Source organism: Lactuca saligna, chromosome 5 (genome assembly GCF_052625555.1).
Source record: "Lactuca saligna cultivar CGN05327 chromosome 5, ASM5262555v1, whole genome shotgun sequence".
Lineage (NCBI taxonomy): Eukaryota > Viridiplantae > Streptophyta > Magnoliopsida > Asterales > Asteraceae > Lactuca > Lactuca saligna.
The window spans coordinates 151,828,509-151,854,331 of NC_136421.1; the positions used below are offsets into that span (position 1 = coordinate 151,828,509).

A 25,823-nucleotide genomic window follows, 5' to 3' on the forward strand; every position below is an offset into this window, starting at 1 on the left:
TCAGAAAGACCGAATTGAAGTTATAATCGAATCAGTAAATCACTAACTTTTACAACTATAAATCATAATGATTGAAGAAAACCTATTATATCCTTTTTCAAGATATATAATAGTTTTTCTTTTTTATCCACAATAATTTATACTTTAAAAATTATTATGTATGTATGAAGAAAAGCTATTATATCCTTTTTCAAGATATATTCGTGTCTCATGTTGCAACGTCTATCTATGATAATCCAAACTCATTTCAATTTCTTACAAAAACATACAACCTTTTAGTTCGACCAAACAACATTATCAAAATCTCAAAGATCTAAAAATAAAGTTTCACTCCTCCACAAATTTAAATCCGTGGCTTTACAACTTCCTTAGTGATCAAGCCTAACACCCCACATAACTCTGGATACAAAGACTTCCTTATTTCGGAGTACACTTCACCATCCCACTTCCTCTTCGCCAAATCCTCCCCCATGCGCACAGCAGCCTCCACCGTACTCTCAACACTATCATGCGCCGACTCAACAAACCCCATTGCCACCGCCTCCTCCGCCTTCACCTTCACAGCCCGAATCAAAATATCTCTCCTGGCTTCCGGCTTCCCCACCTTCGATCTCATCATGGCTGTGAAATAATCCGGCAATGTCATCCCTATGTCGATCTCACTCATGTACAGAAAACCTCGATCACGCCGCATCAAGACGTAATCATGGCTAATCGCGAGAATCAGCCCTGCAGCGGCGGCGTGACCTGTAATGGCGGCGATTGTCGGCATGGGAAGGGATACTAAGTCAGCGACGAGTGGCTTGAAGAGATCAACCATTTGGCGGAGGAGATCAACTGCCTTGGAAGGAGACCCACCGGAGGTGGATATGGCCCAGTTGAGATCGAAACCATTTGAGAAGTACTTCCCATCGGCGACGGTGACGAGAGCGGAGCCGGTAGTGGATTGGGACTTAACCTCGGAGAGAGCTGAACGGATGGAGGAGATGAAAGTAGGATTGAGGCGGTGTTCGCCGTCGCCGGTAAGAGTTAGAAAGAAGACGTTCCCGCGCTTTTCTAAGGTACACATGATGTGGATTTAGGTGGTTATGGCGTTGGAGTTTGTAGAAAGAGTGATATATATAATAAAAAAATATAGCGAGTAGGCAACTATAATCTTATCAACCCCAACTATAATTGGCAATATCGAGGTAGATCTTTAGTCAAATAATACTAAATGTGTTATCATTAAGATTTACTCATTATTTTGAGCTTATACATTTTACAAGAGTTTGTTATAATAGCATAAATATGAGGAAATTATATAAAAGAAATATATATAAGATTGTTAGGTTGATTTCTGATTGATGACCTGCAAGGATAAAAAAGTAATGGAAAAAAAATAATGTTCCGTGTATATTATTGTGACTTTCATTCTAATATGTTATTAAAGTAAATATCTTTTGTTCAAGTTATTGGCATTTTTGACGTATCTACGAACTACGATCGTCTTTCCTGAGTATCTATTCAATTAGTTTTCTTAAAAATTATTGAAAACTCATAAAAGATGCCAATAACGGGTTTAATAGGCAATAGTTGGTTAGAATGACAAATTAACACAAAGTTAACGTAAGATATATAGAAACATGAAAGTGACCATTCGTGTACATGTGACATAGTTTCTTACGATACAAATTATTAACCCTTTTATTTTTGTTTCAAGTAAGAAGGATTGTGTGGTTCACAATAGATTATGCGGCATCACAACTTGGTTGCCATGTGTACAATATGGCCACATAGGTTGTCATGTGGTATTTTTATTGGTAATTATATAGAATTATCAAGCATTTAAAATAGCAATGTAGAAGTATTCATTTTTATATTATTAAGAAAACGGTTTTTAAAGACATGAATTACGACACGCAATACTTTTATGACATACAAAACTAAGTGTTATAAACATTATGTCATCTTCTGGAAAATCTAAAGGACTCACGACATACATAACCGTATGTCATAAAATTATGTCATATTTTTAAAATCCACTAGACAATTTGTCATTTTGTTGGCCATCTTGAAAAAAAAGTTGTTTCTCTTTTATTTCCAGCTTGTAATCGACCCTTTTCATGGTCTTTGATTGCTTGGTTCAAAACACCTTCTCACATACTCTAACTCACAACAATTTAGGAGTGTTTCTTTTTATTTATTAAAATGGTTTACTAACTTATTAGCTTTTTAAGAAGTTAATAATTAAAAAATCAATATGTTAAATTGAGTGGTTTGATAATGAAAATATCTTTTCAAAATGACTTTTGCCCACCTATAAAAAGGAGTTTTCAAGAAATCACTCATCATAACTTCTTCAAACTCATTGAGACTTTTTGAGATAAAAAGACAAAAAGGAGTTTTCAAAATGAACCTCATTCTTTTTTCCCTTTCATTTCATTTTTACTATGATTTAGCTTATTATACAACTTATAGCTTTTGGGAACCACATATGCTAATCCAAACACATTTCCAAAATTTCATTATTTATCGATATAAGCTAATAAGCACTTTTACCAAAAAAAAGAACTTTTGTTTTGGAAAACAGAATTAAATAGCGCTTAGGGTTTTAGGTGTATAATAATCAACGCCAGACTAGAAATCAACTGGTGGCATAGGTTATTCCACTCATCACCGTGCAAATGACTTCGTCGGTCACACAGACTCTATTGGATCTAAGGAAATCGACCGACGATTTGGGGTTTCTAAGAACCAACAATCAGTGAAAAGTTGTGATTCTCTCCCAATCCTTGTGTTGAATCTCTTCTTACTCCTCATGTTTGTATCACCATATTTTAAGATAACTTAATATATTTTATATGTGCGGGTATGTATCACATGTTTCTTTATATATATATATATATATATATATATATATATATATATATATATATATATATATATATATATATTTTCCCTTTTAACTCTTCCCCATTCTCTGAAATTTATATTTTCTTATTTTGTCTACCATCTCCAGTCCGTTAAAATTGGATTAAGGAGACGCATAGGGAGAATGGTTTGCCGCAACACTTTTGAGGCCCCTCAACTATAATGCTAATAGTGGTAACAATTTTGGGGGAATCAAATTCGGGGTTATCAGTATTCTGTAATTATTATTAATAATTACCAATTACTAAATTTATGTTCCCCTCTTGCAATTCCATAAAATTTGAGTATTGTGCAATCGGATTTTTACTCGAAACATTGCGAGATTGATTCACTTGATATATGAATAAGATGATTGTGATCATGAATTTTGTTGATAGTGGTGTATTGAACTGTAGTTGAGTTACTATTAGAAAGGAATTGAGTAATAATATCAAGGAGTGGACGCAATGCACTAATAGAGCATAGATTTATGTAGTTTTCTAATTACTTTTATTGAAAATAATGAGGACATTTAAGTGAAACTAATGCATTTGATTCAAGAAGTTGATAATTATGAGCATTAGTTTTTGGTTTTGATCTATACATGTGTAGCATAAGGTAAGACTATGGAAGTGCAAATGAGATTCGAAATCAATAACAAGAGAGTGGGAGAATGTGCAGGTTATTTAGAGCCATGATACTAAATTAGTTAATGTTTTTTGTAAGTATAAGATTAGCTAAATGTCTTCTTGTCATTGTTGGTTTTTTTCTATAAGTTTGTGAACATCATATTTAGATCTTTTTTTTTTTTTTTTTTTGCTTATAAACTAAAATCATTTTGTTATGCTTCTAATAATGATATCAATTAGAGAATAATGTAACTTTTATATTGTTTCCTTTATTTGCATACATCTTCGTTTTATCTTCAAATTTATAGTCTTTTATGAAGAAAAATATATATATACATAGGAGGATGTAATATCCTCAAAATGAGACTAAAAGTTTTTACCATTTTTAGTGGGGAAATAATTTTTAGAAGTAAAATAAAATAATATTTATAATTAATAAAAATTTAGAAGAAATAAATAATTATATATCTTTAAATACAATATATGATAAGTATAATGATAGAAATGAACTAGAAGTTTAATAAGGTCAAACTAGAGGAAATACAATTAAAGGTCCAACGCTCTTTAATTTTTAGAGTTACGAATTGACTATTGTTTACCAGATTGGACTTGAAATTCATAAAATTTAAAGGAAGCGGTTTCTAGAGAAATATCAAGTTGCTAGTTATATTCCAACTCAAAATGGTGGTTTAGGTGTAAGCTTTTGAAGTTGAAGGACTACATTTGACAAATATGTCAAACTTAAAGGGTGAATCTAGAAATCATAATAGAATTGATTTCTAGAAAGCTAGTTAATTAGGGGAAAAAGTCTTAGTAATGGAACCCCATTTAGAAATAGTAGCCAATTGGTGATTATTTAAAGGAAATCAAACTAGAATATCCATTGTGTAACATGGAGTATTTACTTGGGAGTTCTCATTCATTGCAGGGATAATCAAAATTCAAAGGAGAAATAGTGCTTTCATGAAATGATTCTAAGCATTTCATGGTGATTTGGGTGAATCAATTAAATAAGAAACAAGGGTTTTGAATGCAAGTGAGCATCTAAGAGCTTAGGAGTTAGTTTTCTTCTCCTTTTCTTCCTCAATTAAAATCTTGGGTTTGGGCAATTTCTTCCACTTCCATAAAAAGTAGTGATTAGTTGCTATAATTGATGTTTCTTTTAGCATGTGTACTCCCGCACTCTATAGTATTAAACCCTAGTTAATTAGTGTAGAGTTTGGTGAGTATTGGAAGCTTAAAGCACCATAAATTGTGGAAAACCCTTAAATCTAAATTTATGCCATTGAATAATGGTTTTTCCATGAGTTGGTGTTATAAATTTTTGGATAATCATCATCGGTTCAACACTTCACCATAGAAATGTTTGATTTCATTCCTTGGGTGATTTGAGTTGATCGAATCCCCAAGCCCACATTTTAGTTGTACTCATGATTTAATGAGTTGCCCATTGATGGTGAAACTTGTTAAAAATTGCAACTTTAGATTACTAAATGTTATTAGAGGTTTATATTTGGTACATGTTGTGATTCCATAGTTTCCTTTTGAAGTTGTTGATAAAATTGTCATTGCAATAATAAAAACTATAAGTGGAATGGAACAGAGAACTTGGAAGGAGTGCAATCTTCAAATTGGAAATGAATTAATAAATGTAATGAACTAAGAGAAATAGAAAACTTTTGATGTTTAGAAACTAAAACTCATGATGCAACTGGTCTCACAACTTTATTGGTAGAATTGGAATCACCACACCACTTTAGTTGTGGTTGGTTGGTGAATTTCAGAAAGGCTATATGCCGAAATGGTCCTGCCTCCTAACTGTCCTGTCTGGCTAATCCTTATTTGATAGAACTCTTGGTACTCGTTAGCATTAATGAAAGATCTAGATTTCATTACCATATTTTCATGGGGATTAATAAGTTATAGTGTTATAGGTTAATACTTGTTAGGCACGTTACCTTCCAGTTGGATCGCCAGTAGAATCACCCATATAGTTGTCAATCGTATGAGCAATTGTCCAAGTGAGTTATCTTACTATACCAAGTATTATAGTATATATTCATGTATGTTAGGATGTAATAGCTAGTAGGATAGTGTATGCCTAATGTTAGTCTATTAAAGGGTATAATCTCTAAGGTGTCTATAAGAATAGAGTTGAATGTGTAGTATCTATGTGTGCAAATGTTATTTTATTCATTACAGTTAGAGTAGGGGTTTATGGCGGAACGGAGATAGGTGGAGAGCCTATAGACCAGAGTATTGATGATGAAATCGAAAGTAGGTCGTAAGTCAAGATACACATATAATTGGTGGATCGGCAAAAGTTCGTGAGCCAACCGGTGGATCGGTAAAAGGTCGTGAGCCATTATTTGTATGCATGTATATGTATTGTGGTATATAGTATTTTGGAGAACTCACTAAGCTTCATGCTTACCCAATTAATTATAAATGTGTTTTTGATGATTCATTGATTCATGAGAAGGGTAAGTTTCAACTGTATACATGCGTATTTGCAACATGTTTTTGCATAATGTAATTATACTCTAAAATATTTGAATAAATAAAAATGAAAAAATGGGTTGAAAATCAGGACGTTACACCTTAAGAGGGAGCTGATATCCAAAAGAGCTAGTGGTATCCATATTGATCTTGTGATATGTATTTTATGTACTAAGTAATAAACCGACCAATCTAGACTAACTAATATGCAATAGGCATTGTACCTAATCAAATAGCAAGATAGTTCATGTAAGTAGGCTATCGAACACATGGAACGGAAATATAAGCTAAATATTAATAAATGTTAACCAATTCAAACAATTAATTAAATAGAGTGCTTTTCTAGTTTTTCAAGTCTAGAAACTTAAAACTGTTATTACCGAGAGCAATTAAACTAACATAAGTAATTCAAATTAAAGATTAAGACAAGATATTAAAGAGACTTTCATTTAGACTTGATCCATAATACTCCTATGGTTGATTTCTTGGATAAGTGCAATGGATTTAGTTGATTGTTGCTTATTGATTCCTAATTTAACAAAGCTTTATGATCAAAAGAATAATCCTTTAGTAAAACTATTTCATTCATGCATTGATTAGGTGAACAAACAATCAAGATTACTAGTATTTAATTCGAGTTATGCTAGACTTGAACTGTGATTAACATTAATGGATAATAACATCAATTCAATATACATGAATGATCATCACATATTAGCTTCCACATTAATTTACCTATTCTTCTATTTCACCCTAGGTTTATGATCAAAACACTAGTCTTACAACTATGATGGTCACAAATTTATAAGATTCAAGTTTACCAAATAAGAATGATCATCCAATTCAAAAAAACTCAGCACTAAACAAAATATATAGTTTTCATTAAAACAAAAGGATCTTTAACAAGCTATCATAACAAATAAGCGACCCATAACAATCCAAAATCCAATAAATCAACACATAGTCATAATGATCATATACTCTAAACAGAAGTTGGGGTTTTAGCCCATGATTTCTGGAATCAAAACTCTTAAAAACAAAATTCACAATGAAAATCAAAATGACTAACAAAGTAAATAAGTTTTAAGAAGTATTATTTCCTAAAATATCTTCAAAACCGAAACATTAATCGAAATCTGAGCTTCCTCTGTGTTCAAGTGCTCCCTCTGTTTGAAAGAATAATAGTAACAATTATAATTCCCAAATCTAACCCACCATATCGTCGTTGACTGCCACCATGACGTGGTCTTCAATAAAAACACATAATCGACAAGTTACTAGTCCATCAGGATTTTTCCAATCACCACGTTGTGGTGAGACAACCATGACGTGGTCTTCCAACTTTAAGTCTTCTTTGACTTTTATCCATTTTTCATGCTTCTAGCTCCATAATAGCTTCCTTTTAATCCTGAGCATGTCTTCGCTGCTACAAAATATATTTAAAACAAATTAAGTCCATTTTGTTCTATAATGAGCAAAAATGTAGAAAAAAGTATTAAAATAATGCATAAAATATATAGCTAAATATGCATATATCATCTTGATAAGATTCAAGAGTCAACCAATGAAGAACCAGTAGTTATCGTAGCAATCACTTTGAATTTGAAAAAGTTATTAAGGAGATTGATATCCCTCTAATTCTTCCTAATAAACTTGATCAAAGACATCATAGACCTAATTATATAAAATCAAGTTATTGGAAGTTATGGAAGACCCTAAAAGGCTGCAAGATAGAGGGATAACATGGATAACGGGAATCAATCCATGTAAGTTTGAAACTTGGTTGATCAAACACTAAACCTTAAAACTGTAAGTGTTAGTGCATCTTTAAGAAGATAACAAATATGGATGTGAACAAACATATAGTCAAACCAAGATTGTTGTGAAGGGTGTGTAAGATTATGAAGTTCATTTATGAACTGAAACAAGCAACTCGAAAAATGAAGTATTTGCTTCAATGAGTAATTCAAGGAGTTTGAATTCCAAGAAACAAAAATGGACCTTAAGGAATGTCAAATCCATTAGGAGTAATTAGGATCTTTGATTCAATGACAAAATTCAAGGAGTTTCAATTTCTAGAAACAAAGATAAGTGGGAGCATATATATATATATATATATATATATATATATATATATATATATATATATATATATGTGTGTGTGTGTGTGTGTGTGTGTGTGTGTGTCTGTGTGTGTATGTGTGTCAATATCAGTGTGAGTATAGTTTTCATCCTTGTAATGTATTTCGAGAATACATAATTTATATGAAACAATGTTCTGATGTAGCAAGTGTAAAAGCTTGGCTTTGTTTGTGAATTGTTTCGCCATGAATCACAAGGGAGAAACAACACATTTATTTAATCTATGGAGATAGATATTGCCAATTCATTATATTAAACCAAAGGAAATTAAATCTTGAGGAAACTCGAAATGCATAACTCCAAGAGAGTTGATGTTTATAAAATATGGCATGCCATTCAGCATCACAAATGTCCTAGTTCTGTAATTGAGCTAAAAGAAATGAGTTGTGTTGTAACAGCCCAAATTTCGAATAAAAAATTTCATTTTTAGTTAACAAAATCATACTCAAAAGACATAATATTTCAACCACATTTTTAAAAAAAAAATCCATAATATCAAATAAATTACCCAAAAACATCAAAGTGTCCCAAAAAAAAAATCGGAGAGTGCATGTCGCACCATCATGCTGGGCCTTTGCCCTTAGGCTCTGAAGTACCTGAAACAACCAATAAACTGTAAGCTAATGCTTATTCAGTTCCCCAGAGCATACCCCACACAATCCATATAATCATATAATCTATATTAGTTATATCAGCTACATATACCACATAAGCCATGCATACAAACATATGAGGATGCTGTGGAAACCCTCCAAGGTCTTACTCTGGGATGTCATGGGCTCCCCCCATGGTCTTATACCTACATGCCATGGGGTCCCCCATGGTATTTACATGGAATGTGATGGGATCCGCCCACCCCCATGGTCTGATATCTCACTGCCACAGGCTCCCCCTGGGGTCGTCCATGTAAATGACACAGAGTCAAAAAGCATACCACATATCACAGAACATAACTATCATACTACATAACACACGTATAAACATATAGGTATTCCGTGGAATCTTTCCAGGGTCTTACACCAAGATACTGTGGGATTCCCCTAGGTTCTTATACATATGTGTCATGGACTCCCCCACATTGTCTTAACTTGTAACGTCTGTCTCTCAAGTTATTAATTATTTAATTTTTCTTAAATTATAGTTGGGACTAGTATGGAAGAAAAAGAGTAGTGGATTTGGATTTATGCACTTGGGACAAGTCTTGGGCCACCCATAAGACGTACGCGGGGCGTAGCCTGAGCTTACGCAGGGCGTAGCGGACCGCCGTTGGAATCGGGGACGCACACACTTACGCGCAGCGTACCACTAGGTACGCGCAGCGTAAGTGAGCAGATAAGAAAACCCTAATTTAAGGGTTTAAGACCTATATAAACCCCATTATAGCCTCCCTCTGAATTATTACCAGTCTCCGCACCCACAAAAAATAGCACGTCCTTACTCTCTCTTTTGTGTGATTTGGCTCTTTGTGAGAGTTTTTAGTGAGGAAGAAGTTATGAAGAATGAAAGCAAAGGTTGGAGAAGAAGCTTGAACTCAGAGATCTGGACTAGACTCACTCTTTGTCACCAAAAGAAGGTATAAACCATTGAACTTTCTTCCTCATATGCTAGATCTAGAGTTATTGAAGTTTTGGACATCTTTAGGTCTAAAGGTTGGACCTTGATCATGAAGATTCGTTTTTGAGCTTGGGATTGCCATCCTTTAGGCTCAAAACACCTTCTTAGCAATAAATTTTCGATCTTTGAGGTTTGCATGAAGCCATGCATGAGATCTAGCCATTTCTATGGAGTTAGGATATTGCTTTTTGAAGTTTGAGCCTCTTTGAGCCATCCAAGCCATCAAGTAAGCAACTTTATGGCTTAGGACATAGAATATGTCATGGATATGAATTTATAGCTTCTAAATCGATGGATTAAGCACTTAATAGGAAGTTGTCTTAATAGGGATATACATTGGACGTACAAGGAGGTACGCACAACGTACAAGCTAGCAGCCAGTACGCTCAGCATCCCTAGAGGTATGCCCCGAGTACGCTGCCAGATTGGGCTTTGAGTAATTGGGCCTCGGTGTGGGTTGTGATTTGGACTTAGAGTCTTTGGGCCTTAAGAGCCATTAGGAGTCTATGAATATGGGCCATGTATAGGTGTTGAGCCTAGGGTAAGGCCCAATAAAGGGATTTGGGCCCAATATAGGAAATTGGGTCATCAGTGGGCCTCTAGGGGGTCATTAATGCACATAGAAGAAATTAAGGGGTTTGGGGCCATGTTTGTAACCTACACTATAGCAGGGGTAAAATGGTCATTTTACCCTGAGATTAGTTATCAGTATTTGATTTAGTGTTTATGGAATTTGTAGCGGGGGAGTTCCGGAGCAGCAGTCAGACAGTTTCGGATTTAGCATCTCAGCAGCCAGCGTTACGAGGTGAGTCTTCCTTCTAGTAGGAACGCGTCTACGACCACAATGTCGGCCCGTTTAGTCAGCAATAGTTCCGGACTTCAGTCCGATGAAGTAGTTCACTGTGCTTGATGCCTTTATGATTCGAGCATGTATTTGTGTTCTATGTTCCGGACTTTGGTCCTATGCAATATGCAGTATATATGTTTATGCTAGTAGTTATGATTATGCTATACTATGTTTAGTCAGTTTCCAAACTTCGGTCCAATGCAGAGGGCAAGGACCTAGTTAGTTTCCATACTTCAGTGCGATGCAGTTTCCAAACTTCGGTCCGATGCAGAGGGCAAGGCCCTGGTTAGTTTCCAGACTTCGGTCCGATTCAGTTTCCGGATTTTTGTCTGATGCAGTGGGCAAGGCCCAGTATGTGCTCTATATGATATTCTATGGTATGTGGTAATTTGGGGGAGCTAACTAAGCTTTGTGCTTACAGTTTTCAGTTTTGGTTTCAAGTACTTCCAATAGCAAGGGGAAGAGCTCAGGGTGATGGCATGGCACACACCACAATTACAGTTTTATCCTGGGAGTTTTATTCAGATGTTTCGATATGATATTAACTTCAGTTTTGATTGATACATTTATTATGGCATTTTGAGACATACGATGCATGGTTTTATTATATAACATTTGGTTTTGTGGTTTTTAATAATGTTAAAACAAAAAATTTTGGGTTGTATTTTTAGGATGTTACAAGTTGGTATCAGAGCCTTGGTTTGAGGGATTTAGGCACACTTCCGGGTATGAATGGACTCAAACTAAGGAAATGGTGAAACGATTTTCAAAAGAAAAATGTTTCGAAAGAATTTTGAAAAAAAAAGAGTTTTTGAAAAAGAGAAAAAGGGTGTGGTTCATGCGATCAACCGAGCTCAAGTAAGTATTCCCAAATTACCCATGCAAGTTTATGTTATGATTATCAGTTTCAGGTTTAGTAGAACAACATGATAGAATAGGGCTAAGGATCTAAAAGGATGCCTTATGTTTCTGCTATATCTGTTCCATCTTTATGAGAATTGCATGCTAGTATTGAGTATACAGTAGTAGGATAACCTGTTTAGGTTATGCCTAATAGTATGAGCTCAACATTATATGCTAGTACAGTTTCTCGTTATGAGGATATATTTGCTTGAGTAGTTTCCTGTGTCCGAATGTTGCTTGCTTTGTGCCTTGTGGGACTCTGAGTGATGGGAGTTAGCCATTAGGTGAATACGTCACGTCACATGTGATCAGGGTTGAATAATCTCAGAGTGTTGGGTTTGGCCCTATTGCGCAGCTCTCGTTTGAGTCTAACCGTTGTAGGGATGAGTCTTTTACTCGAAGGATTATCTGACCCTCTTCACATGTGATGGTATTCAGGTGATGGCTAATTGGCATTACAAGGAGCCCTTCAGCAGTTGAGGACTGGTTTGGGTGGAGTCAGAGATTTCCCTAGGGTAAGCCTAGGATGAGAGTAGCATAGATCAATAGCAGTAGAAGTGACTTGGTGGAAGTCAAGGCAGTTCTTGAGGAAAGTTTGGATAGATGTGGAAGGTAGTATGGGCCCGTAATGCTGAAAGCAAAGGATTCATACTTGAATCAAGGAAGGCTGAGATGAGACCAGGAAACTTGTAGTAGTAGCGATCCTTCGAGATATACCAGTGTTTCTGACGTTTATCATGATGTGTTTTCAGAATAGTGGTTTTATGCCCTAGCCCAACAGTCGGCGGTTCAGGAGCCCGCGAGGAATCAGGATCATGCTCGAGGGCCGAGCATCTAGATGAGCAAACTAGAGAGTTCGTCACTTCAGAGGTTACTCGCACCATACTTGAGCAGACTACTGTGATCTTTAGTTAGATTAAGGAGGGTATTATAGAGCTGATGGACGAGAGGTTGAGCACATTTCGTGTTGAGGTGGCAACCATGATGGGGTCACGTACACTCACCTTCAGGGAGTTCCGGGCTTGTGGAGCTCCAAACTACCATGGGGCACGGGACCCCATAGCGAGTACTAGGTGGTTGGCAGATGTCGCCAACGCTTTCCGCACCGGCAAATGTGTCGAGGGGGACAAGGTCAAACTAGCATCCTGTCTTTTGAAGGAAAGGGCACGAGATTAGTGGGAGGAGATCGGGCATGTCATTGGGGATCACGTAGCACTTGATGCGATGACCTGGGATGATTTTACTACCAAGTTTAGAGCCGAGTTTTCACCGGTTATTGAGTGCAACAAGTAGCTAGGGAGTTTCAGGATCTCAATCAGACTACAGAGACAGTGGTGAAGATAACCGCCAAGTTCAGGGAGAGGACTCTTCTCGTTCCTCACTACACAGCTGATGAGGAAATGAAGAAGGCCCGTTATCATGAGATGTTGCAGAGTGATGTCCGCTAGTTTGTGAGCCGGTCCATCTGTAAAACGCTGGATGATATGATTGCGAGGGCTCGTGAGAGAGAGATAGATTTGGATATGGAGAAGAAGAGGAAGCCAGATGTGGCATCTAGCATAAGGAGTTTAGGAAAAAGCCCAAGGTATCAGATACCAGATCTAGAGGACAGCAAAGCCACGGTCGGTGTGGTAAGTATGGGAGATTGCACAATGGGGCGTGCAAGGCAGGGAGTCTCGGTTGCTACAAGTGCGGCCAGACCGGGCATATGAGCAGAGATTGTACAGCTACTCCCACTACCACCACAACACCTGATCTGATTTGCTTCCATAAAAATTCCCAGTGTCCGAGTTTGTCAGTAGCAGGATAGGTGGCGGCACATGCCCCTGCTACATTGAGGATTACAAACGGCCATCAAGGCCAAGGTGAGGTGTCAGTGGCGAAGAGTAGAGCTTTTCAGATGACAACAAAGGAGGCGCGGGCGACTCCTGATGTGGTGACGGGTATCTATTTTCCTCTTATCTCTTTATTGATATTGATTATTTCTCATTGTTATATGTTTTCATATGGGGTCATTCTTAGTGAACGACATTTCAGCTATAGTATTATTTGAATCGGAGGCTACCCGATCATTTGTTTCACTTGCGCTTAGCAAGAGGTTTAGTAGAGCTCCGGGTGAGCTGGATCGTCTACTTGAGGTTGAGATATCGGATGACATGACCATCAGGGTCACAAGATTACATAAGGGGTGTTCGCTGCAACTATTTGACGAGTAGTTTTCAGTGGACTTAGTTCCTATTCCCCTGCGAGGGAATAAGGTTATAGTGGGTATGGATTGGCTGAGCCGTAATGGGGTAGTGATTGATTGCGAGCTTTAGTTAGTGAGGGTTCGCACTCCTGTTGGGGGAGAGTTAGTGATTCAGGGCGAGAGGCCACAACGTGGACCAGTCCTTTGTTCAGCGGCAGGACCGAGACGCTACATTCAACAAGGTTGCGCAGGGTACATCACCTATGTTATCGATGGCCGAAAGAAGGGTAAGGCGACTGTTGACGATGTACCAGTAGTACGAAAGTGTCCGGACGTATTCCCAGAGGACTTACCTAGGATACCTCCGGAAAGATAGGTCGAGTTTCGGATTGACCTGGTTCCAGGTGCGGCTCCAATAGCCAAGGCACCGTATCGATTGGCTTCTCCAGAGATGCAGGAGTTGTCTACGCAGCTGCAGGAGCTGCTAGACAAGCGTTTCATTCAGCTGAGTAGTTCGCCATGGGGAGCCCCAATCCTATTCGTAAGGAAGAAGGATGGGTCGCACCGTATGTGCATAGATTACCAGGAGTTGAATAAGGTAACGGTAAAGAACTGTTACCCACTCCCGAGGATCGATGAGTTGTTTGACCAGCTTCAGGGAGCATCTTGGTTCTCCAAGATTGATCTATGGTCAGGTTATCACCAGATGCGGGTTAGGGATGAGGATGTGCAGAAGACTGCTTTTAGGATCCACTATGGTCATTATGAGTTTGTGGTGATGCAGTTCGGGCTCACCAAAGCTCCAGCAGCGTTCATGGATCTCATGAACCGCGTATGCAGACCGATGTTGGATCGGTCTATGATAGTTTCCATTGATGACATCTTGGTTTATTCCAAGACTCAGGAGCAACACGAGGAGCACCTGAGAGAGGTGCTAGAGATGCTGAGGAGGGAGAGACTTTTCGCGAAGTTCTCCAAGTGTGAGTTCTGGTTACGCGAGGTGCAGTTCCTTGTACACCTCATCAACCAGAAGGGTATACTAGTAGATCCAGCCAAGATAAAGGCCATGATGCAGTGGGAGGTCCCGAGGTCTCCAATTGAGATTCGGAGCTTCCTAGGGCTAACAGGGTACTACAGGAGATTCATCCAGGATTTTTCCAAGATAGCAGTTCCACTTACCCGGCTGACCAAGAATTCGGTGGTGTTTCATTGGGGGCCTAAGCAGCAGGCAGCATTTGAGACCCTCAGACAGAGATTTTGTGAGGCGTCGATTCTTACCCTGCCAAAGGGAGTAGAGGATTTTGTAGTCTAGTGTGACAGTTCGATCACAGGTATGGGAGCCGTTTTGATGCAGCGAGGCCATGTGATAGCTTACGCCACTAGACAGTTGAAGCCTCATGAGGCTAACTATCTAACGCACGATTTAGAGTTGGGGACAGTGGTGTTCGCCCTCAAGATTTGGAGACATTACCTCTATGGGGTCCGTTGTACCATTTACACGTATCACAAGAGTTTGAGGTACCTCATGGATCAGCTGAATCTAAACATGAGGCAGTGCCGATGGTTAGATGTGGTAAAGGATTAAGACTGTGAGATCCTTTATCATCCGGGCAACGCCAACGTAGCGGCCAATGCCCTAAGCCGCAAGGCGGTAGCAGCCCCGATCAGGGATATATGTCTGAGGATGACAATGATTACTCAATTGTTGGAGCAGATTAGAGAGGCTCGGGATGTGGTCCTAAAGGAGGAGAGGCAGAAGTGTGAGAGGATTGTAGGCCGAGTAGCATCCTTTGACTATGACAGTCAAGGATTGTTGACCCTTCATGGTAGAGTTTGGGTACCGTACTAGGGCGGAGTACGTCAGATATTGATGGACGAGGCTCACAAGCCTCGGTTCTCCATCCACCCAGGGGCGACGAAGATGTACAGAGATCTTCAAACTGAGTATTGGTGGCCCTGCATGAAGCGGGACGTAGCTTGGTATGTGGAGAGATGTCTGACCTTCCTGCAGGAAGGTCAAAGTAGAACATCAGAGACCCCCCCGGCAAGATGCACTCGTTAGACATTCCCATGTGGAAATGGGAGGATATCACTATGGATTTCATCACTAAGCTTCCCAAGACCGCACGTGGAGTTGATTCGGTTTGGGTCATAGTGGATCGGTTGACCAAGAGCACGCATTTCATACTGATTCAAGAGAGCATATCGGCCGAGAAGCTAGCCGATATTTATGTGCGCGAGGTAGTGGCATGGCATGGAGTGCATGTATCAGTAGTATCAGATCGAAATGTACGGTTCACTCCCAGATTTTGGAAGCAGTTTCATGAAGAGATGGGGACTCGTCTTCACTTCAGCACCACTTTCCACCCTCAGACTGATGGGCAGAGCGAGAGGAAGATTCAAACTCTCAAACTCATGCTTCAGGAATGTGTTCTAGATTTTGGTGGCAGTTAAGATATGTATCTTCCATTAGCGGAATTTTTGTATAACAACAGTTACCACGCCAGCATTGACCACCCTCCTTTTGAGATGCTTTTCAAGAGGAAGTGTAGGACCCCGATTTGATGGGGTGAGGTCGGTCAAAGAGTCATCGAGAGTACGGAGTTGGTACTCAAGACCACAGAGTTAATCCAGCAGGTCCATAGTAGACTACGCAGAGTCGGCAGAAGAGTTACGCCGACAGGAGGCGTTCGGACTTGGAGTTTCAAGTGGGCAATATAGTCCTCCTGAAGGTATCACCCTAGAAGGGTGTCATCAGATTCCGGAAGCAGGGCAAGCTCGGTCCCAAATTCATTGGTCTGTTTATGGTTTTGGCCCGGGTGGGCCGGGTTGCTTACCGTTTGGATCTTCCAGTAGAACTCTTCTAGATCCACAACACTTTGCTTGTATCTTAGTTGTGAAAGTGTTTGGTGGATGAGTCAGCAGTTGTACCATTGTAGGATATTCAGGTTGATAGCAGCGTGAGTTACATCGAGAGAACCATTGCGATCTTGGATCTGAAGACGAAGGCCTTGAGGAACAAGGTATTTCAACTAGTAAAGGTGAAGTGGCAGAACCGGAAGGGTTCAGAGTGGACGTAGGAGTCCGAGGAGGAGATGTGGGAGCATTATCCAGAGTTGTTTTCAGATTCAGTAGCAGCAGACTTCGAGGACGAAGTCTGATTCAAGTGGGGGTGAATTGTAACGTCTGTCTCTCGAGGTATTAATTATTTAATTTTTCTTAAATTATAGTTGCGCCTAGTATGGAAAGAAAAAGAGTATTGGATTTGGATTTATGCACTTGTTCCAAGTCTTGGGCCGCCCATAAGACGTATACGGGGCGTAGCCTGAGTGTATGCGGGGCGTAGCGGACCGCAGTTCGAATCGGGGACACGCACACTTACATGTAGTGTACCACTAGGTACGCGCAGCGTAAGTGAGCAGATAAAAAAAACCCTAATTTAAGGGTTTAGGACCTATATAAACCCCATTATAGCCTCCGTCTGGATTATTACCAGTCTGCTCACCCACAAAAAAAACCCTAGCACGTCCTTACTCTCTCTTTTGTGTGATTTGGCTCTTTGTGAGAGTTTTTAGTGAGGAAGAATTTGTGAAGAATGAAAGCAAAGGTTGGAGAAGAAGCTTGAACTCAGAGATCTAGACTAGACTCACTCTTTGTCACCAAAAGAAGGTATAAACCACTAAACTTTCTTCCTCATATGCTAGATCTAGATATATTGAAGTTTTGGACATCTTTAGGTCTAAAGGTTGGACCTTGATCATGAAGATTCGTTTTTGAGCTTGGGATTGCCATCCTTTAGGCTCAAAACACCTTCTTAGCAATAAAGTTTCGATCTTTGAGGTTTGCATGTAGCCATGCATGAGATCTAGCCATTTCTATGGAGTTAGGATATTGCTTTTTGAAGTTTGAGCCTCTTTGAGCCATCCAAGCCATCAAGTAAGCAACTTTATGGCTTAGGACATAGAATAAGTCGTGGATATGAATTTGTAGCTTCTAAATCAATGGATCAATCACTTAATATGAAGTTGGTTTAACAGGGTTGTACGTTGGGTATACAAGGAGGTACACACAGCGTACAAGCCAGCAGCCGGTACGCTCAGTGTCCCTAGAGGTACGCCCCACGTACGCTGCCAGATGGGGATTTGAGCAATTGGGCCTCAGTGTGGGCTGTGCTTTAGACTTAGAGTCTTTAGGACTTAGGGGCCATTAGGAGTCTGTGAATATGGGCCAATTATAGGTGTTGGGCCTAGGGTAAGGCCCAATAAAGTGATTTGGGCCCAATATAGGAAATTGGGTCATTAGTGGGCTTCTAGGGGGTTATTGATGGACATAGAAGAAATTAAGGGTTTGGGGCCATGTTTGTAACCTACACCATAGTAGGGGTAAAATGGTTATTTTACCCTGAGATTAGTTATCAGTATTTGATTTAGTGTTTATGGAATTTGTAGCCGGGGAGTTCCAGAGCAACAGTCAAACAGTTTCGGATTTAGCATCTCAGCAGCCAACGTTACGAGGTGAGTCTTCCTTCCAGTAGGAACAGGTCTACAGCCATAATGTCGGCCCTTTTAGTCAGCAGTAGTTTCGGACTTTGGTCCGATGCAGTAGTTCATTGTGCTTTATGTCTTTGTGATTCATGCATGTCTTTGTGTTATGTGTTCTGGACTTCGGTCCAATGTAGTATGCAGTATATGTGTTTATGCTAGTAGTTATGATTATGCTATACTATGTTCAGTCAGTTTCCGGACTTCGGTCCGATGTAGAGGGCAAGGCCGTGGTTAGTTTCCGGACTTCAGTCCGATGCAGGTTTTGGACTTCGGTCCGATACAGAGGGCAAGGCCCTGCTTAGTTTCCGGACTTCGGTTTGATGCAGTTTCCGAACTTCGGTCTGATGTAGTTTGCGGATTTTGGTCCGATACAGTGGGTAAGGCCCAATATGTGCTCTATATGATATTGTATGGTATGTGGTAGTTTGGGGGAGCTCACTAAGCTTCGTGCTTAAAGTTTTCAGTTTTGGTTTCAGGTACTTCCGCTAGCAAGGGGAAGAGCTCGGGATGATGGCATGGCACACACCACAGTTACAGTTTTATCCTAGGCGTTTTATTCAGATGTTTCGATATGATATTAACTTTAGTTTTGATTTGATACATTTATTATGGCATTTTGAGACATACGATGCATGGTTTTATTATATAACATTTGATGTTGTGGTTTTTAATAATGTTAAAACAAAAAAATTTGGGTCGTATTTTTGGGATGTTACATAACTACTTGCCATGGACTCCCCCATGGTCTTTACCTGGTATGTCGTTGCTCCCCCCATGGTCTAATATCCAACTACCATCGGTTCCCCCCGTGGACTTCACATATCTAGTCAATAAAATACTAGCACACTAAGATATTCATGCATACTAATATATTAGTAGTGAATCCACAATAAACACTACAACTAACTAAACGAGCCGTCCTTGGTGCCTTAGACCCATTGGTATGATGAGGAGACTCACCTCTCAAGAAATATTGAACTGATAAGCTCAAATCCAAACTCACCTGCCTACAACCACCATGTGACTAGCTTTGTCAAAATCCCAATATACCAAAAATACCCTTAAAGTCAAACTTGGTCAAACATAGTCAGAGTTAAAGTCAATAGTCAACGTCAACATTCCATTTGACCCAACTCGTCAAGTGCAGCTAGCAACTCGTCGAGTTCCTTCAGAACTCAGAAAAAACCGAGAAAATCCCTAACTAACTCATTGAGTTATCTCATCAACTTGCCGAGTTTATCCAGGATCCCGAAAACGGGAAAACTCGACTCGACTCGTCGAGTTCCTTCAGCCTTTTCATAAACACTCCTTTACAGTCGAATCCAAAGCCCCAAACTACAGATCTAGTCCCCTAGGATGAAGATACCATGTAAAGTTGCTAACTTTACATTCACGCATGGCATCCAAGGGGTTAAAACACTAATATGAAGCTTAATAAAGTGTTTAGGGCATAAGGGAGGGCTATAACTTGATAAAGATGGCAACTTTACGTCCAAAGAGGCCATGAGGTGTCTAGATCTAAATTCATAACTTGAAACCATACTTAAGTCCAAGAATGACCCAAGAATAAGCTAAAATGACACAAAGTCCTCTAATAGAGAAATCTAGTAATTGAATGATCAATGTATCAGCTTTATACCTCAATGTGAATGCCTCAACAGTGAATATGCCAGATCTACAACCTCCTTCTTTAGCTATGCACTTCCTCCTGCAAGCATCTTCAAGGAAACACCAAGAATGCATTCAATAAGCACTCAGGCACTCACAATGATAGGGAAAAGCACGAACTAAGGTTTCTCTTAACTGAGAGGGTGATAAGGGAGGCTAACAATGAGGCTTAATACCTTTAAATAGGGTGCAAACCCTAAAAATTAAGGTTTTCCTTTCTAGCGTCTACTCGTCGACTTGAGTCTTTAACCCACGTCCATATTGATCCCTACACGACGAGTTGGAGCTCCCCAACTCGTTGAGTTCCAGTCCGAAACCTTAAATTTTTGAAAAATAGATACTACTTAAATGAAGCGTTACAAATCTCCCCCACTTGAACTAGACTTCGTCCTCGAAATCTACTGAGGCAAAAAGGTCCAAATAATGCCTCCTCAACTCATCCTTTAACTCTGAGGTCCATTCGGAGCCTCTTCAATGTTGTCATAGCACCTTCACTAGCTTCACCTCTTTGTTACAAAGACCCTTAGTTTTCCTATCCAAAACCGCAATGTGCCTCTCAATGTATTTCAGGCTCTCGTCTACCTGAATATGGTCCAAAGAAATAACCACAGCCTCGTCTGTGACACACTTCCGAAGCTGAGACACATGGAAGGTGTTGTGAATCTGGATAAGTTCATTCGGTAGATCCAAACGGTAAGCCACCTTTCCTACTCGGGCGGAAATCCTGAATGGGCCAATATATCAAGGCCCTAAGTTTCCCCTCTTTCGAAACTTAATGACACCCTTCCATGGTGACACTTTCAGCAACACGAAGTCCCCCACCTGAAACTCGAGGTCCGAGCAATGTCGATCAAGATAACTTTTGGCTCTATGCTACTCGCAATGTATCATGCACCTCCTAGATCAACTTGGTGGTCTTGAGCACCACCTCAGTACTTCCCATGACTCGATGCCCTACCTCGCCCCACGCACGGGAATCCTGCATCTCCGACCATAAAACATATCAAACGGGGTTGGTTAATACTAGCATGATAACTATTGTTATATCAAAACTATGCTAGTGGGAGGTATGTATTCCAACTCCCTCCAAAGGCCATTATGCATGCCCGTAGGATATCCTCAAGCTTCTGGATCGTCCGCTTACTCTGGCCATCTATCTTGGGATGTTACATGGTGTTGAAGTGTAACTGAGTTCCCAACTCCTCATAGAACTTCCTCCTATACCTGTATGTAAAATGGACATCCCTGTCAAAGATCATCAATACTGGCACCCCGTGCATGACCACCACCTCTTACACAAAGATATCTGCTTATTTCTCAAGATAGATACTCTTAGAGATCGGAATAAAATTGACACTCTTTTTCAATCTATGTACAATGACCCAAATTGAATCCACGCCCCTCGCCATCCTCGGTAACTCTGTGATGAATTCCATGGTGATCTCTTCCCATTTCCACATTGGGAATACATAACGGTTGAACCTTACCATAAGGTCGCTGATGTTCGTCCTTGACTGTGACAACTGCCAATTCAGGTCATTCTTGGACTCATGCATCTTTATAATAACCATTCATGCACAACATGCCATGACCTAGTAGTATAAATTAGGTCAAAAATCTTGCATAAACTAGGATCCAACTAAGGTCTAGGACTAATATACTTGATACTTACAATTCTAGTAAGTTGCTTAGCTACAATAGGAAATGCCAATACTATAATTAGAATAAAGCTTCAAGCTTTGTTATAATTGAAATAGGGTATAAAACTCTAAAAATAAATTAAAACATTCTAATTATACTTCAACATGTTGTTGAATATCAAACAATATTCCAAAAACCCTAAAGAGCCAAAAAAAACCCAAAGTTATAAATTATAAAGCTTAAAAACTTTATAAAATTTGGCTATAAACTTCCTAATATCAAATTTTATTAATCAAATTATGGATTATACCAATGAACTAGAAATATAAATTACAAGTATTAATCATAAATTATTTGTTGAAAACAAGATTTTTAAATAAATCAAATTGCTTAATAAACATTTTATAAAAATGAATGTTTTTATATAAAATATAGGAGGGAAGTTTATAAAGTTTAAAATTTAGGAGAGAGGAGGCCAAAATGCATGCAAAAACCGGCCATCACCTCTCCCCATGCCCTCTCTCTTCCCCAAAACACAATCATTAAGCTTAAACCCTTACTCCACCTCTTCCCTCTTCACTCTCTCACTTCACTCTTTTCACACACTTCACTCTCTTCTTCCCTCTCTCTAAACTCACGAAAATCCTCTCATTTCTCTGCAAAATTTCGAGATTGTGAAGCCCTTGAAGTGTTCTTACTTCTCTCAAGGTCAAAACCAAGGTAAACAACAACATCTTCTTCCATAGTTTCATGGTTAAACCTCTTTTTCTTCTTAGTCTTCTCTACTTTTCGGATTCTATGCCTTTCCATGGCTAGAAATCTTTATTCTCCCTTTGTGGTTTGTAGATTCTCACCATAACACAATGCATGTGTTAGAGATGGTGAAAATCCGGGATCAAACCCATGCAAGGAGTGGAAAAGATGCACATATGATCATGTGACATCAAAACCTAATATTTCATGTTCTTCTCCATTTCTTTTGTGTTCATGCATGAACAAAAGCATTTAAACCATTTCTAGTACATCTTGGATGCTCATTCATTCCATGCATGTGTTAGAAATCGGGCCTTACCAAAGACATGCATGATGTTATTGTTGAAATACCCTAATAATGCACACAAGCAAACATGCAATCTGCCAGATTACTTTGTTCAACTTTGAACAGTCATAACTCAGTCATTTCTTAACCAAATCATGATATTCTTTTTGTATTGGTTAGTTCCACGAGTTAACTTTCAAACCCAACTGGTCTCACTGTAAAATATTACATATCCGATTTTTAGCAGATTTTACAAAAAGGTTGCGCATACAGCTCTTTTTCTGTGATCACTATTTTTATCTTGCTTAAAAAATGGCCTTAAACCCAACCATAAATCTGAGGAAAAATACCTTAGAAACTTAACATATCTAGTGAATTATGGTTGAAATTTCGTGGCTTAAAACCTCACTGAATGGACTACACAAATTCATGAACTTCAGCCACATTTACACTTCATGCATTATTGCATGCAACTTTTCTTAAATTGTTTGGAATCATTACCCTCATTTCTCTTCTGAATACATTTTTTTACATTTTTCCTTTTGAAAGCCCTTGCATGCATGAGATAATCTGGAAAATTTCAAGAGCTTTTGTTATTTCTTTGATTTATTAGAATTATTGCTAAAACCAAGGGCATAAATCATATAAAATACTTCCAGAGGTCAATAAATCCTAAATAAATTCTTGGATGATCCTTATGGGGAATAATGACCCCTCACCAAATTTCAGCAATTTTTGTTATTGTTTCATATGATTTCTAATTTTCTTTTATTTAGGACATGATAAATTACAAAACCACTTTATAGGATGTGAAAATTGTATCTAACAATTTTCGCATACCTTACCTGTTATGGGTGACTCCAGAAAATAACTTCAAGATTTTCCATCATGTTTTACTATTTTTTCCCAATTTTTGGTAATTATAATGGTCTAAAAATGGGAGAAATAGTTCTGATTATCCAAAATTCATGAAAATTTACCAGGATATAATATTATAGAGTAGGAGGTTACATAAAAATTTTGAATATTTTTCTCTACTGTAAACTATTTTTCTCTTATTTTCTAAAGTTAATTGCACTAAAATACACTTAAATATACATAAATACCCAAAACCAGTTTATACATTATGAAAACCACTTTTGATATTTTTCCCAGGATATTTATACTGTAAATGATGTTACAAAAATTTATGGTGATTTATTTTAACTGTTTAATATTATTTCTTTAATTAATGACTATTTAAAGGAATAAAGCAAGGAAAAATAGAAATACCTACTGAAAAATATCTTTTATATTTTTCCCAGCCTATTTATGTATAATAACAATTAAATAAAAAGTTTGGGTAATTTTGGAAACTGTTTTCTATTTATTTCAATTTTTATTGAAATAAAAGCTCAAAAATCATAAAATATAATTAAACAACTTGGAAATCCATTTTTATAATTTTCCCAGCTTAGTATTGTGTAATAACAGTTAAATAAAAAGTTTGAGAATTTTTATCCCTCGAATGCTATTTTCGTGAATTTATGTTGTAATAAGGACTTAAAAATTTGGAAAGTTTATATTCCAAGGTTGTAATTAATCGCCCGATATATATAATTTCATTACTTCAAAAAAAGTGTAACTAATTGATATAAAATCCAATACTAAAACATAAATTGGCATTTCCCTATATGTAGAGTTTAGTATATTAGCATTAGATATCGACATGGAAACTCACTAGTGCGTGTGTTTGATGTCGTAGGATCCCGGTAGTAAGACGTTGGTGCATCCCGAAGTACCGCTTGTGTCTACACAAAACATCGTGAGTATTCACGCACTCCCCTATTTTCGGTTTTTATGTTTTGGGGTGGAAAAGCATGTCCAGAAAAACTACTGTTTGCATGTTGTATTTAAATTGAATTGTATCAAACATGATTGCTATTGTATTGCTATGTTTCTTTATGTATGTCTATGCAACACGGAACATGAGAACTTATCGTACTAAGGCCCTTCCCTTATCTCTAACCATTAACTCTTTGAGCCAATGGTCGTTATGGATAGCGCTATTAGGAATTGACAACTCCTCACTCGCCCGAATCGCTGGAGTGCATGATACCATATTCATCTATGGAACAATAAGCATAGATCTCGATAGGGCTTCAGTCATAGGTTTGGTTGAGACTCATTGTTTGCTCATACACATACAAACGCGTTTCCCGTTCTAGCAATAAACTTGTATACCTTAATAGCAATCAACTTTGTTTTATCATTAAAGCAATGTACTTGTACTTACGAAAAGCATTATTGTACCCTCGATTTATAAACTTGTGATACTCACCAACTATTTTCATAGTTGACGCTCGTTTTACATGCTTTTTCAGGAAGTAATTAGTAAGTGGATGTAAAGATTCATCATCATAGAGCATGCTGCATCGTGTTGAAGCTATTATGAAGCTATATTTTGAACAATGTTATTTTGAAAAACTTGTATTTTGTTTCTTTTGAAGCTATGGGTTGTAAACTTTTAAATACTGCTATGGTGATGTATCTTTATCTTTTGCATTGAAACCGTTATCGCTGTCATACCTTGCGTTTCCGCTTTAGCGGGGTGTGACATTGACCTTCCTACAGGTTAAGCACTAGTCCATAAACCAGGAGATCTCCCACTTTATGCAGGGCCACCAGTAACCCAGCCTCAGATCTCTATATATCTTCATGACCCCCGGATGAATAGAGAACTTGGATTTGTGTACCTCCTCCAAGATCTTCTGACTCACACCCCAGGATACCGGCATCCATACCCAGCCATACTGTGTTAGAACACCTCGACTATCCCAAACAAGCAAGGGAATCTACCCCCAAATCCGCTCTAATTTCTAGTTCTCTTTCTTCAAAACCACCCCCCTGAGCCTCCTTGATCATATCCAACAATAGATAGATCACTTTCATCCTCCAACAAACGCTCCTGATCGGAGCACTTTCCACCTTGCACCTCAAAGCATTGGCCACCACGTTGGCCTTCCCTGGGTGGTACAAGATCTCGCAATCATAATCCTTCAGTACATCCAACCACCTCCTCTGTATCATGTTAAGCTTCTGATGATCCATCAAATATTTCAAACTTTTGTGGTTGGTGTAGATAGTGCACCGAACTCCATACAAGTAATGCCTCCAGATTTTGAGGGAAAACACCACCACCCCCAAAACCAGGTCGTGAGTGGGGTAGTTCACCTCA

The 25,823-nt window shown here is 38.5% G+C and overlaps 1 protein-coding gene across 1 annotated transcript; it reads right to left on the reverse strand.

Annotated features, from left to right (window-relative positions):
* Positions 1–227: 227 nt before the first annotated feature.
* LOC144997584 (enoyl-CoA delta isomerase 2, peroxisomal-like) lies at positions 228–1,084 on the reverse strand. Its single transcript, XM_078957479.1, has one exon. The coding sequence runs from the start codon at positions 1,067–1,069 to the stop codon at positions 344–346; it is 726 nt and encodes a 241-aa protein (XP_078813605.1). The 5' UTR covers positions 1,070–1,084; the 3' UTR covers positions 228–343.
* Positions 1,085–25,823: the final 24,739 nt, after the last annotated feature.